This window comes from Miniopterus schreibersii, assembly GCF_964146895.1.
Source record: "Miniopterus schreibersii genome assembly, chromosome: 18".
NCBI lineage: Eukaryota > Metazoa > Chordata > Mammalia > Chiroptera > Miniopteridae > Miniopterus > Miniopterus schreibersii.
Window position 1 is genome coordinate 257,371 of NC_138121.1, and position 15,219 is coordinate 272,589.

The 15,219-nt window shown below is 47.9% G+C and overlaps 2 protein-coding genes across 13 annotated transcripts in view; one reads left to right on the plus strand and one right to left on the minus strand.

Annotated features, from left to right (window-relative positions):
• ZNF329 (zinc finger protein 329) overlaps positions 1-8,687 on the plus strand; it is a 25,129-nt gene extending 16,442 nt beyond the window's left edge. For 4 of the 8 annotated variants that reach the window (XM_081119891.1, XM_081119888.1, XM_081119890.1 and 1 more), the window contains exon 3: positions 877-3,988. In XM_081119891.1, coding sequence (XP_080976017.1) covers positions 1,013-2,632 — 1,620 coding nt within the window. In that variant the 5' untranslated portion in view covers positions 877-1,012 and the 3' untranslated portion in view covers positions 2,633-3,988. Of the gene's footprint in view, positions 1-876; positions 3,989-8,489 lie in introns of those variants that run through there. The other 4 variants (XR_013997601.1, XM_081119893.1, XM_081119892.1 and 1 more) reach the window with 4 other exon arrangements.
• On the minus strand, positions 4,723-15,193 carry LOC308548410 (uncharacterized protein). Of its 5 annotated transcripts, XM_081119879.1 has the most exons (6): positions 13,066-15,193; positions 10,984-11,111; positions 10,824-10,908; positions 10,537-10,663; positions 9,750-9,845; positions 4,723-7,141 (listed from the first exon to the last, which is right to left on the minus strand). In XM_081119879.1, exons 3-6 carry the CDS (start codon positions 10,854-10,856, stop codon positions 5,688-5,690), a joined length of 1,710 nt encoding a protein of 569 aa, XP_080976005.1. In that variant the 5' UTR covers positions 10,857-10,908; positions 10,984-11,111; positions 13,066-15,193; the 3' UTR covers positions 4,723-5,687. The 5 variants fall into 5 exon arrangements, with proteins under 5 accessions (XP_080976005.1, XP_080976008.1, XP_080976006.1 ...); XM_081119882.1 differs by lacking the exon at positions 10,984-11,111 and having other exon boundaries at positions 10,537-10,621; XM_081119880.1 differs by lacking the exon at positions 10,984-11,111 and having other exon boundaries at positions 9,762-9,845.
• Positions 15,194-15,219: the final 26 nt, after the last annotated feature.

Genomic DNA, 15,219 nt, shown 5'->3' on the forward strand with positions numbered 1-15,219 from the left:
CTACATATATATATATATATATATATATATATATATATATATATTTTTTTTTTAAGTATGTCTTTATTAATTTCAGAGAGAGAGAAACATCAATGATGAGAATCATTGATCGGCTGCCTCCTGCATGCCTCCTACTGGGGATCAGGCCCACAGCTTGGGCATGTGTCCTGGCCAGGAATCAAACTGTGATCTCCTGGATCATAGGTCGATGGTCAACCACTGAACCATGCTGGCCGGGCTATTCTAGATAATACAAACTTTGATTTTATGTAGAGGTCTTGATCCACCTGGAATTTTAAAAAACTATTTTTTTCTTAGGTAAGGGTCTAATTTCATTTTACCTACAATATATGTGGAGAGTCACTTGTCTTGATATCATGAAGTGGAGAGGTGGGAGGGTGGTTAGAGGAGGCTTGAGAATGGTGGTGACTCTGGCAGCCATCTACAGAGCTTTGTCTTTTCTCCAGCCCAGAGCCAGCCTCAGACATGATCTAGCTCACCTAATAATCCTGCAGTGTAGTCTCTGAGCCTGTGCTGCATCCCATCTGTGAAGGTAGAACTCTGACCACCAAGCTGGGGCATGAGCTGCTCGTTCAGCGCTGTTGTACACACATTGTGAAGTTGAGGCTTTGAAAACGTGCAGGTGGTTGTATGGGCAGTGGGTGACAGGGACTAGGACACAGTGGCTGAGAAGGTGTTCCAATGTGAACAGTGACACCTGGTTTCCCACATTGCAGGCTAATTCTGTTGGTGATATATACCCACAGTACTGTTCCTCATGCCTGTTCTTTATGAGGAGGAAAACACTCTATAGCTCTCTTTGACCTTGTTCTTGCCTCCATCCTTTGATTCTCAACTTATCTCCCCCTTGTACAGATGTGAATTTGAGAAAGAAAACAAGTAAAAGTACCCACATCCCTGCCTGTCACCATTTTTCATTATCCTTCCAGACATAGCTTCACCTACCAAAGTCTTTTTCCTTCATTTATCAGCCTGCAACAGGGCACTGAAAATGACAGCCCAGAATGTTCCTGAGGAAGAACTACCCTGTGATGTGGAAATGGAAGGATTTACGAGAGAGGGTTCCCATTTCTCCATTCCAGGTGACAGTTGGAACTGTAAGAACTGGGAGGGACACCTGAGGCAGTCAGCTTTAACTCAGGAAAAGCCAGGGGCCCAGGAAGCAGTTTGTGAGTATCCGGGACTTGGGAGGCATTGGATTGCAAGCTCAGACCTTTCAACATCTCGGAGGATTCTTGCAACAAATGGTTTCCATGTACACGACTCAGAGATTAGAAGTCTGGGTTGTGATCCGGCTTTACACACTTCTCAGAAAAGTTGTATAGCTAAGAGAACTGGTGACATTGATGCTTGTGGAAAAGTCTTCAGCCATTCCATGGAAGTTATTCAACAACTCGGAAGAAATCAAATGAGAGAGAAGCCCTATAAATTTCCTGAAAGTATTGAGTCTTTCAACCATTTTACCCCTCTTGGTGAACAAAAAGTAACAAAAAGAGGGAAGAAACTGTATGAAGGCAAGGACTTTGGGAACATCTTTACCTTGAGTTCATCTCTTAATGAACACAGGAGGAGTCACCCTGGAGAGAGGCTGTACAAGTGTACCGAATGTGGCAAATGCTTCAAACGGAACTCTTCTCTTGTATTACATCACCGAACACACACTGGAGAGAAACCTTATACCTGTAATGAATGTGGAAAATCCTTCTCCAAAAACTATAACCTGATTGTGCATCAAAGAATCCACACAGGAGAGAAGCCCTACAAATGCAATAAGTGTGGGAAAGCCTTCAGTGATGGGTCAGCTCTGACACAACACCAGAGAATTCATACCGGGGAAAAACCTTATGAATGTATAGAATGTGGAAAAACCTTCAACCGAAACTCATCCCTGATTTTGCATCAAAGAACTCATACAGGGGAAAAACCATACAGATGTAATGAGTGTGGGAAGCCTTTCACGGATATCTCACACCTCACTGTCCATCTCAGAATCCACACTGGAGAGAAGCCCTACGAATGTAGCAAGTGTGGAAAGGCTTTCCGGGATGGCTCGTACCTCACCCAGCACGAGAGGACTCACACTGGAGAGAAGCCCTTTGAATGTGTGGAGTGCGGGAAATCCTTCAATCGTAACTCTCACCTCATCGTGCATCAGAAAATTCATTCTGGGGAGAAGCCCTATGAGTGTAAAGAGTGTGGGAAGACATTCATTGAGAGCGCGTACCTCATCAGGCACCAGAGAATTCACACTGGTGAGAAGCCCTATGGCTGTGACCAGTGTCAGAAACTTTTCAGGAACATCGCCGGCCTCATCAGGCACCAGAGGACTCATACTGGTGAGAAGCCCTATGAGTGTAGTCGGTGTGGCAAAGCGTTCAGGGACAGCTCCTGTCTGACAAAGCACCAGAGAATTCACACCAAGGAGACCCCATACCAGTGTCCAGAGTGTGGGAAGTCCTTCAAGCAGAACTCTCACCTTGCAGTACATCAGAGACTCCACAGCAAGGAGGATCCCTGCCAGTGTTCTCAGTGTGGGAAAACATTCAAAAGGAGCTCATCCCTAGTTCGACATCAGAGAACACACCCTGGAAAGCAAACCATAGAAACATAATGGGTGGGGATACACTCGTTTCCTGAGAGCTCTCAGAAACCTGTGTGAGGGAAGGGTGACATCAGGGCTGACTCCTCCATCAGTACAAAAGAAATTTTTAAATTTAAATTCATGTGATGAAATCTTTGTGTTTTAATTTATCGATTTTTTTTTTAAAGAGAGAAAGGGAGAAACATTGATTTGTTGTCCCACTTATTTGAGCGTTCATTGGTTGATTCTTGTGTGTCCCCTAACCAGGGATTCAAGCCCACAACTTTGGCATATTGGGATGATTCTCTAACCAATTGAGCTACCTGGCCAGGACTAAGAAATTTTTTTTTTTTTAACAAAGTAAGTCACCTGCAGTGCCACCCTCTGTGATAATCATCATTAGTATTCCGGTAGCCAGCCTTTTCCCCATCTCCTTATGTGTACATAATTTTGCATGCATGGGGTCACATCACAAACATGGTTTTTAAATATAGGATATTATTTTTTACTATTTCTCTTCCCTATCCACTAAATTGAATGTGAGGCATTCCTTAGCCAAACTACAAGTCGATACATTAGGGAACACCTAGAGGGAACCCAGGATGGTAATAAATGTGGAAAAGGCTTCAGGGATGATCAACTTGTATGGAACATGATAGCACATACACTGGAATAAAACCTGTGGGTATCACGAAGATGCTTCTTGAGACACCCAGCTGCTCCTGAGTCAAAGTGCGTAAACTGGAAAGAACCTGTGAATGTGTTCCATAACTAATCGGTACAAGGAATCCATTAATCCGGAGTGTCTGCCTGTTGTACATAATCAAACTCTTACCAGAATCAAGTGTAACCAGTGAGAGCAGCTTTTGGCAGGATCTCTTATCTTATATCAGCAGTGATATCCTGGTGAGAGACCCCCACAGTGCTCCACACCATATTAAGCGCAGAGTTAGAGGAGATTGATGTTTGGATGTATTTCCCACCTGCCAGGTGTTGAGAACTCATTTTAGAAGAGGCGCTTGGAGGACGATGTTGCTTGTAAATGAGCAGTGACATTATCCCTCTTAAGACTGAATTGGTTTTGTACTAGGATGGAACAGGCTGCTGTAGAAACGTGATGCATTGTTTTAGTTGTTGGGACAAAATTACTGAACTGTCATGTTTACATTTTTCACCCTGTTGTTCAGTTAGGACACTTCTGATTTGTTCCATGCTGAACCATAATTATAAAGATTTTGTTGCCATATTGAAATGTTATAATATGGCAGGCAACAACATAAAGTTGCATAAAGTAGACTTGCTGTATGACAGTCATTTGAAGATATGTTTATATGTGGGTGTAGAGTGGATGTTGGTCATGGAGAAATAAATGTGGTTTTCTTAGGAAACTGTAATTTGTGATTTTTTCCTTTGTTACAAGTAATATATTGTTGCTATAACAACTTCATAAGGAACATACAGGCCTAGGACATAATTTCCTTCTTTGGAACTTGAGGGGTGTCACTGTGGAGGAGAGGGTAAGCGTCAGAGAATGGGGAGTAGGAGGCTACAAGAAGAGAGGGATGACCTGTTGCACTTGACAGGTTGTGCTGCCCTGGGGGCCTTACAGGTACACTCTGCTGCCAGTACCCTCCTTTATTCCCATTTACTTGTCATTATCAAATATACTCATGGATTCGTTTTCTCAATGGTTTATAACTTACTGCTGTTACTTATGTTGGTGATGAAGTTGTCCTAGATAAGGTCAATAAGAGTCTTATAGGAAGTCTGCATCACTGTGGAATACTTATATTTTTGGAACACTACTTTTTATTTTAGTGTAAGATCTTCCAAGCTAATCTTTTTACTTTCTTCAGACATTTCTCCAGTTCCAAAGAATTCATTCCCTTTAGTAGGGGATGGTATTAGGGATCAAGTCTGAGTTCCAGGTAGCAAGTGCTTCTTGCTACTAGGGTGTCTTCTGCTGAGCTAGGAAATATAGGCACATACATGTGCACATGTAGGTATACACATAAAGGTATATGTGTGCACAAATACAATTCCAATCTATAACCCCCAAGTTTTTATGTCCCTACAATAGAACTCTGAGATCCCCAAAATTAGCTGGATGCTGAATTACATCTAAAATAGTTTCGGAATTACTTTTCTCAAACCACTACAAAAATCAAACAAAAAACCTACTGAAAAGGATTTATTGCAAAAGAATGCAGATAAGTAACTTAAACCAGTTTATAGTACAGATACTTTGTCACATGGAATTCAAATCTGAGACTCCTTGCCATGTACCTTAAGAGATAAAATTTAATTTGATTTTTAAAATATTGGTATGATTGTTTCTTGTTAAGGTTGGGGAAAAAGCATTCTAGTAGGAGAATAGAATACATTAGATTTGTTTTGATGATGTATGAAACAAAACTAGAAAAAAAGCATAGATGCTATCAGGTAACAGAAGTCAAGGGAAATTGGTAACATCATTACTAGCATTCAGAACTTGGTGGTTTCCCAATTGGTATGAATATTGCAAGGAGAACTCAAACATTAGATGTGTTCTTGACCAGATAAGTGATTTATACACAAATCAGCAAACTTCATACTGAGACAATTGAGTATGCAGCGATTCCAAACAGGTGTCACTCATATGTGTGGGACACTCTGCCATACAGTTTTTAAGGAGTATCAGAGTCAGTCTGCATCATTCATAAATAATCCCCAACCCAAAGAATGTAATGTACAATAATGGTAAAGTCTCACTGCACTTGGTTCTTTTATATAAAAGACAGTTGTTGGGTTTTCACCAATTGGAAATTTCTGGTTTGGAATCTTGTGTATCCATGGACAGAAGTCATGCCCATATCTACTGCATTTTCCCACTTCTCTTCTGTGGGTTCTATGTTAATGGATGCTCATGGCTAAAGGTCCTCAACATTGATCATCCCATTTCCCTACTGTTAGCATGATCTGAGGAGGGTACTGCGTGTAAAGGCATGTGCATGCCATCTTGCTCATGAGTATGATTGGGGTCATGTGTAGGAAGGGATGAACTATGGTTTAAGGCTTCCTATGACTCAACTCACGTAGAGTGTCTCTACCCAGTATGAGTTCTCTGGTGCTTGGTCAGGGAGGAGCTGTGCGTGAAGGCCTTCCCACAGTCCCTGCACTCATAAGGCCTTTCTCCTGTGTGGATCCTCCGGTGCTGAGTGAGATGTGTACTCTGCTTGAAAGATTTCCCACAATCTGGACATTCATATGGCTTTTCCCCAGTGTGTGTCCTCTCATGCTGGCTGAGGGATGAGCTGTGACTGAAGGACTTCCCACACTCATTGCATGCATAAGGCTTTTCTTTGGTGTGGATCCTCTGGTGTTCGATGAGGAGGGAGCTCTGGCTGAAGGCTCTGCCACACTCATTACACTCATAGGGCTTCTCTCCTGTGTGGATCCTCTGATGTTGAATGAGTGAAGCGAGCTGTCTGAAGGCCCTGCCACATTCATTACACTCATAGGGCTTCTCCCCAGTGTGGATTCGCTGGTGATTGGTTAGGGATGAGCTGTGGGTGAAGGCTCTGCCACAGTCACTACACTCATAGGGTTTCTCCCCTGTGTGGATTCTCTGATGCTGACTGAGGTGTGTGCTGTGCCAAAAGGCTTTGTCACACTGACTACACTCGTAGGGCTTCTCTCCTGTGTGTGTCCGCTTATGGTGGCTGAGTGATGAGCTGTGGCTGAAGGTTTTTCCACACTCCTTGCACCCAAAGGGCTTCTCTCCTGTGTGGATTCTCTGATGTTTGTTCAGGAGTGTGTTCTGGCTGAAGGCTCTCCCGCACTCATTGCACCCATAGGGTTTACCTACTGTGTGAATCCTCCTATGCTTACTCAGGAGTGTGCTCTTGTTGAAAGACTTCCCACACTCATTGCAGTTGTAGGGCTTCTCACCTGTGTGACTTCTTTGGATCAGTGGTTCAGTTTGGTTCATGGTCCTCTCACACTGTGTGCATTTACAGGGTTTCTCACCAGTGTGGATTCCATCGTGTTTGTTAAGTGCAGAGCTTTGGAAGCCTTTTCCATATTGGTAACTTTTATAAGGTCTCTCTCTTGTGTGCATTTGGTGGTGGCTGATGAATGTGGAGCTGTGACTAAAGGCCTTTTCACACTCTTGACATCTATAGGGTTTTTCTGCTGCATAGGTTTTCTGTTGCACATTTAAGTCCGGATTCTCACTTTTTCCGTACAAGCCACACCTGTGGGAGTCTTGTCTTACAGGAATCATGGGTTTAGTTGGATCCGGACTCAAACCTAAGTTTGCCCCAAACCCAATTCTGGGCTGCTGGTGGTCCTGAATGCATGTCTTCACAGGTGTGAAGACTGCCTGCACCACACCATCAAGGCTGGCACAACTTTGTTTCCAGTGCCCCTCAGTGTTTTCACCCTTAATGCCCCACAGACCATCCCACAGGAACCTTTCTACCAGGACACTGTTGGATAGTTCATCAGAAATGTCTTGTTTTGCAGCTGACCATTTTGTTTTCAATCTAGTTTCCAAATCTGAAAAAAAAAAACAAAAAATGGAATTGTCTCTAAATCGCTGTTCTGGGAGGAAAAGTTTCTTGGTGGACACATGAATGGGAGAATTAAATTAACAGTTTCAAAAGGTTCAAGACTTAAGTGGATGTGACCATTTACCCATATGGTTTTTCAAACCATAAAAGGAACAGAAGAGGGAGGTAAAGTACACAGAATAGGTGAGGGAAGTTGGTATCAAAACTACAAGTTGGCAAGGGGGACACAGACAATTTGGGCCAGAGAAGATGCTGAGAAAAAAGTGAGCCTTCAGGAAAAATGTCAACAGATGCCCAGGCTTGGAAAGAGCAGAACAACAGTCAAGCACCTGCTAGTGCAGCCTCCACTACGCCAAATGGTAGTAGAAGAAAAGCCACCATGTGGGAAGGACCAGTCAGCCTTCTCATTGCTCAAAGCCAGACTCTTCTTGGAGGCCCCTTACTGTTGTAGCACTTTACCGCAGATGTAAAGAAACACATCATCTCCCTAAACTGGGAACTGCTGAAATATACATCACCAAGGGAATGGATAAATGACTGGTGAGGTAGAGCACTTTGAGCTGGCTTACTCTGTAGCTCTAACTAGGAGGACCCCAGGGGCACGGCCTTTGCAAGACTTAGCACTGTACCCCACCCACAATAGGGGTCAACACACATTCTGAATGAAAAACACATGCACCCTGGGCTAGTGTGGGTCAGTAGAGCATGGGCCTGAGCACCAAAGGGCCTCGGGTTCAATTCCTGGTCAAGGGAACGTACATGTGTTGCAGGTTCAATCCCCGGCCCCAATCAGGCCACATGCGGTAGGCAACCAATCATTCTGTCTCACATCAATGTCTCCCTCTCTCCCCCTCTCCCACCCCCCCATCATTCCATCCCTTCCACTCTCTCTGAAAATCAATGGAAGAAATACCCCAGGTGAGGATTAACAAAAAACAAACACAAAACCACAACACACAGTCCCTCCCACACCTTCCTGTCAGGATGGCCTTTCTGCGCAGGTACCAAGCCACCACCCCGACACTGGCCTGGCCTATTGGTGTGATGCTGGCACCTTTCCCACTTATATTACACTTTAGTGGAAAGTTAAGGGGGGAAAAACAGTCAAGGGCAATTGGCAGAATAGTGTCTCCCAAAGGCATCCACCTCGTAAGTCCTGCACCTGTGAGGATGCTGTCACCTTACATGTCGACAAGGAAAACAGGCTGCTAATCATTTGACATTAGCCAATCACCTGAGATTACCTTGGATTTTTGGGGTGACCACAGTGTACTTAAGTGTGTAAGAGAAAGGCAGGAGAATAAGGGTGACGGTGACATATGTAACCTGACCAGGCACTGCTGACACTGAAGATAGAGAAGGTCATGTGTCAAGGAATGTGGCAACCTATAGAGGCTGGAAAATGAAAGGACATGGATTCTTCCAGACCCCCCAGAAGGAATGCTGTTCTGCTGACACCTACAGTGTACTCAGTCAGACCCATTTGGACTGGTGACTTCTGTAAGATCATATGTGTTGCTTCATGTCTTACATTTGTGGTCATTTGTTACAGCAATACCATGAGGTTAATAAACGGTGAAGGCTGGTAATTTGAATTGAGGCAAGGGAGACCATGCTCTGACCTCCCCCTCCCACACATGTCTATCCTTGGGCAGGGGTGATGGGCCAGTTCTTACACATGGTTAGAGCCTGATGCCAGCAGGAAATTGCCTGACAGAGGGCCAGGATGCCCCCACTTCCTACAGAGGTACTTGCCAGGAGCTGGACAGCAATAAGAAGAGCAGAACGACCCAGCCAACCTACAGGCACATGGAAGAGCCTGGCCTAGAACCACTGGCCCACAGATGCCGGAGTTATAAGTGAGTTGCTGGTTTATTTATTTAATTAAATTAATTAATAATATATCTTTATTGATTTCAGAGAGAGGAAGGGAGAGGGAGAAAGAGAGAAACATCAATGATGAGAGAGTCGTCACTGATCAGCTGCCTCCTGCATGCCCCCAACTGGGGATTGAGCCCGCAACCTGGGCACGTACCCTGACCAGGAATCGAACCGCAATCTCCTGGATCTAGGTTGACGCTCAACTGCTGAGCCGCACCTGGCTGGGTGAGTCTCTGGTTTAAAGCACTGAGGCTGGAGTGTCTGTTATCCAGTAAGAGACCTGTACCACCCCAGTGTCTTTGCACTTATTTCCTTGGCCTGGAATTCTGTTCTCCCTGATCGTTTCATGTCCCACTATTCTCATGGGTCAGGCTTCACCTGCCATGTCACCTCCTTTGAGAGGCAAGCCCTCATCTCCCTGCTCAAGACCTTCCCCCAAGTCTAATCTCTACCTTTCACTTTGTCAGCATGCTTCATAATCTGTAAGCTCTCTTTCCCTGTTGTTATTTTGGCTATTTATTGTGTGTCCCTCTCCTTCACCAAAAATGTAAATTCAGTGAAGACAGGAACTTGGTATCACTTCGTACCAAAATGGTCCTTGGTGAAAGTTCACTTAAAGAATGGTCGCTGTACTTTGAATTTGACAGCAGATATGGAGAGAGAGACCTGGAGGGTGAGTGGCGTCCTCCCAGCCCTACACACCCTCATCTCACCTGGGCACACACCTTGTAGAACCTCCTCGCCCACCGGCCACTGCTCCGCCTTCTGATCCAGCAGAGAGATAAGGTTGGGTGTTGGGATCCACTGTCCTGCTCAGGGGGAGATTCAGGGCATGAGCATTTGTGTTTCAGGGCCCTTCCCAAACCTCTGCCCATTTCACCAGGACCCAAGTGGCTCAGAACAGAGACAGGACACAGTAATTTTGGTAATTATATTCTCCAGCGTTCCTCTACTCACTGTCAGTCCCTGACTCCACCCCTGACACTGGGGTAGGCATGTGATGCAGGCCCGGCCACCCAGTGAGAGCTTTTCTTCTGCTGCCCAGTGGCAACAATGACCAATGTGGAGGGGACCTGGTGGCTGAAACAAGACAACCCATGGGCCTTCCTTGGGCACCCTTGGATCCTGGCAACAGTCTTGTCACTTTCAGAGGACCCGGCCCCTCAGTGAATAGTGACAGTAAGATGTACACAGGGAGGAGGGGAGTTCCTGACAGCAACATAGGAAAACCCAGGTGTAGCCTGGGATTCTGCAGTGCTGGGACCCCGTATGGCCCTCTTACCCCATGATGTCCTGCCTCTGGCATTTTCAGGTGGGATGTGTAACTTGTAGGAAAAAACATCCTCAAAGATATTCCCTAAACCAAAACAGTCTGGTCCATCAGATCCAAGACACATTTGAGTTATCTGCTTTTAATGCCTGGACTTACCCCCACTTTTAACCCAGGAGAATTAGCGTCCATACCCGGGGAAGTCTTTGAGTAACACAGTATAGCCTTACCCATAGAGACCAGGAGCCCCAAGGTCTCCAGCATCACATCACAGTATAGGGTCCTCTGGGTGGGTGTCAGCTGTCCCCACTCCTCCTGGGTGAAGCCCACAACCACATCATCAAAGGTCACTTGCTCCTGGAACATCACACAGCAGTTTCCTCAGCTAGGGCAAGCCTGGCATTGGCTGCTGGTGGGAGCAGCTGGTGAAGCAGCACAAGGCCAAGCTGGTTTGGCGGGGGGAGAAGGGGTGTCTCTCAAGTCTGGGAGGCCCAGGCATGAGGGTGGTGGAACTCACCAGGAACCCCACATCCAGGAGCCCAGTGGTCATTCCCTCCTCCTCTGGTCTATTTCAGGAACAGCTGGCTCCTCTGCTGGCAGTTCTGGGGGGAAAGGGTATGTGAGACAATGAGCAGGTGTCTGTGGTGACCAGAGACCCCAAGGATCAAAACCCCTACCTCGAGGAATGTAGAAGGAGGTAGGGCTGCCAGAGCCTGGAGCCCAGTACCCAGACAAAACCCAAAAGCAGTGAACCTCAGCTAGGCAGGTCCTGAGTGCCTGCTGTGATCCAGCGCTATTCCGGTCACTGTTGAAGAAAGATGGAAAATTTACCCAAGCCACTCCAAAGACAGGAAAACTGAGGACCAGAGTGGGCAAGGGACACACCCCTATTTACACAGATGACTTCCAGGATGATGACTATTTTGTTATCAAGACAGGAAGCCAGACAGTTCTGGGTTTCCTGGGCACTGCTTGGTGTGCCTCAGTTTCCCTGTTCTCTCAGTTGAGGGTGGTAACCTGACATGGAGATCACCGGAATGAGAGTGTGAAAAAGTGTGAACCCAGAGCAGAGTCACATGAGGGTGACTGTTGCTGGGAGGGAAGCCTCACTTTCCAGTGAGCTCCCATTTAGCGTCTAAGACATACATACTATTCCATGGTTTTGGTGCTTTACAAGCTCAACCCTGTGTGAGTGCCCAAAGTGAAACTCAGGCCCAACGTAGGATGCTTTCCCACGTGTGTGTATCTTCCCGTGAGGACCTGACTGTGCCTCCCAACTCAGGCTCATCCTGTTTGTGCTATGTTGTCCTCACTACAGTATTCAGAATGGTAGTTACCTTGTTTTGATGAGTTCAGGGATTTTTTATCATCTCCCTGACCCCCTCACCCCCACCCCCACCCAATATACTCCAGTGGGCAGACACTATGTTGGGTTTATGCAGAGGCTGGTGGGCATTAGACAGGGATTGGCACCCTGGACATCTAAATATGTTGTGGATTAATTAATAAAGGAATGTGGCCCTGACTAGTGTGGCTAAGTTGTTGGAGCATGGGCACAAGCACTGAGGGGTCGTGGGTTCAATTTCTGGTGAAGGGCATGTACCTGGGTTAGAGGTTCGATCCCCAGCCCTGGTTGGGGCATGTGCTGGAGGCAACCAGTAGGTGTTTCTCTCTATCCCTCCCTCCTTTCCACTCTCTCTAAAAATCAATTGAAAAAATATCCTCTGATCAGGATTAACAAAAAAATTAAAAATTAAAAAAAAAGGAACCTAGAGTCACTGCTCAATAAGAGTTTGCAGATTAAAAGAGCAGAAATGCTAACCTGAGGAGCTCAGGGAAAGCCTTTGTGGCAGCCTTGCAAACTCAAGAGACCTAAAATAACCACAAAGGATGGTTTGTAATTAATGTTTATTTTACTAAAAGGAGTTTCTGTCAGGTAGTCATGCCCTAACCTAAAGTCTTACCAAATAAAAGCCAATCTTTATTGACCCTGCCCGTTCTTTTGCATCTAAATTATATACCTTTGGAACGTGAGGGTAAGTTCTTTTTCCTGACCTCTGGGCACAACCAGTGCACCAGAGCGAAGACTGCAAGTCTCTCAGTGTCGCTTTCAGTGTGTTAATTGTTCTCCATTAACTATGCTGTACCCACCTAGTAAAAGACATACATGTCTAGCGTTTTAATTTTATTCAATCCCAGAGGTTTCCCTGCGTTGCTTTCTCCCGCTGCCCCAATCTCTCGCCAATGAATTTTATGCAACCCACTGTAGTCCTCTCTTTTGAATAAGGTGCAAAACTCTCTGGAGCATTTTCTCAATCCATTGAGATTTTGCTTCTTGACAACTGTCTACAGTTTTGCTCAAGTAAACTCACAAAAACTCTCTAAGGACTTTAATGTTACATACAAGGAGCCCTTTCTCTGAGTCTCCTCTCCCCCTCGCTGGGATTAAAATCCTGTGTCTGGGTCTCTCCCCACCTTCACTGCCAGGGAGGGTGGGCCCCCCACGAAGGCGAAGCCACCCACCCCCCCCCCGGGGGGGGGCGGGGGCTCGCCCGTCCCAGCGCCGCGGCCCGGGGCCTGCTCTCCGAAGATCGGCCCCCGTCTTCCGGTTGCCGGGAGCCGGGCGACTCCGACACTGCGCCAAAGCGAGGACCGCACCCCCGCCGCAGCCCCTCCTCTGGACTCCGACCCCGCCCGAGCCATCCGCTCCCGCGCCGCCCGGCCTCCGCCGACCCGCCGACCCGCCGACCCGGCCTCACCGTCCTCAGGGAAGCCCGCGCCGGCCGCTACTGCGCGCGCGCACACCAGGCGCCCCGCCCACTCAGGGGCTCGGCCCGCCCCGCCCTTGGCCTCGCCCGGACTCTGGAACCGCGGCAGGCACCCCCGGAATCCGCCGTCGACCTCGCGGAGTCGCGGGTCTGAGCCGCCCGGGCCGGACCACTCGCCGTTAGAGGGCGGCTCGAGAGCCGCGGCACCAGCAGTCGGGACGCGAACTACATCATCCAGAAGGCCGCGCGCGTCTCCGAAGGTTTCTGTGCTCGCCACGCCCAGGGCCACGACCAAGGCTGTTAGCGGGGATCCGACCTCTGCTCCGGACCCTGCCGAGTTCGGCCTCACGTTCCCGCCGTAGCCCCCCACTCGGCACTCTGGTCGAGACTAGGGCTAAGGCGACCACCACCCTCGGCCAGCTCTGCGTTTGCGCCGCCGGGCACTGAACTACAACTCCCAGAGCACCGTGCGTGCGGTCCGCGCGCGGCCTCCCCCTCGGGTCGGAGGTCGGAATATTCGTGACCTAAGTTTGATTCCTGGTGCCTGTTCTTAGGTTCCCCTCTTAAATAGTCGCCACCCGCCAGCAGCAGGACGTTCTTTATGGTAGTTGCAGAAGCGTGGACAATAAACAGTGACATAAAAAAGGAGGGGACAAAAAAGTGCGGATACTGACAGGAACGAAGGAGAGGTTCGTTTGCTCCCCGGGTTTCATTCCAGGAGCAGAAAAAGGACGGGACTGGGCCGTCAGGGCCACACATCCCTACCCTCCCAATATACAGACCCTCCCGCACAGTGACTTCACAGGTGAGTGCACCTCTGTCGTTCATAGAAAGCACGTCGCGACATTTTTGTTCATTCGCCCAGGACGGTGTATTTGTGAAACGTTTGAAATCCGCGCTGAAGACCGAACGCTCCCCCGCCCCCCCCAGCGCGGTGCCGCATTTCCTTCTGGGAATTGTAGTTCGCAGCTCTGTGAGTATGCGGCCAGCCCGTCACAATTGACTACAACTTCCAGGAGGCGTCTTTCCTACCTGACGCCAATTTTCTGGAGCCGACCGCTGCGTCCCACTGTCGGGAGATCCAACGGTACCGGGGAACCTTCTGGGAGAAGTACTACGAGGCTCTGGGTGTCAGAGACCCGCACCAGGTGGACACAGTTGACGTGAACATTATTTCCTGTAACTCCTGGAATTCTCAAACCCCGGTTTCACCGACTCTGCGGAGCCGTCGACCGCGCCCCTGCAGAGGGCGGGATGCCGGCTCTGACGTTACCTACGGACATTATAGACAAAGTCGTCCAAGTGCGGGCTGTGCGTGGCTGGGGAGCCTCCACACCGCTCCCTGAAGTCCTGTGCAGCGAAGAATTGTGGGGCCGCCCACTGTTCCCCACGTCTCGGTGAAGTACCAGGCTCGGTGTCCGCATGCGCCAGCTGGTGGACAAGGTTAGTTTACTCATGATTCCCTCTAACTTTACGAATTCTCAAAACCTACATTTCTCGGACTCCAGGGAGTCGCCTATAGCGCTGCTCTGGAGGTCGGAACGCTTGCCCAAAGGTAGCGTCTTGGAAATAGAATCAGAAATAAGCCCTCTAAGAGCCGACTAGACCATGGGGGGAGCCTGGACTACAACTCCCAAAACGCTTTGCTCCCAGGTGAGGTGGTTTTCCGTGGCTGTCTAGTGTGTTTTCCGTGGAAAGGCCACCCATACCAAGGAACCTTTGGGGAATAGTAGGAGGTATTAGGTGTCCAAGTTTGCCACCTGGTGGATAAGGTTAGTGTAATCATGATTCCCTATACCTGCTGGAATTCTCAAACCCGGGCTTCCTGGACTCTGCTCAGAGGTCCACCACTGCCTTTCTAGATGTCAGCATGTCAGCAAAGGAAGCCTCAGAGATTTATAGGGAGAGAAAGCTATCTCAGCTCCTTAGTCATGGCCAGGTTGGACTACAAGGCCAGGAAGGCCCTGGCACCCAGCAAAGACCCATTAGTGCTCACCCACTAGGTGTACACCCCCACCCCCACCCCTCCTGTTAAATGCAGCTGAGCTCAATAGGTTCCAAAATGGAAGTTCTATTACTTATGAGATGGGACTGTGGAAAAATTTTGCTCTTTTTATGCAATGGCACCATCTTTCTTTTGTTCAA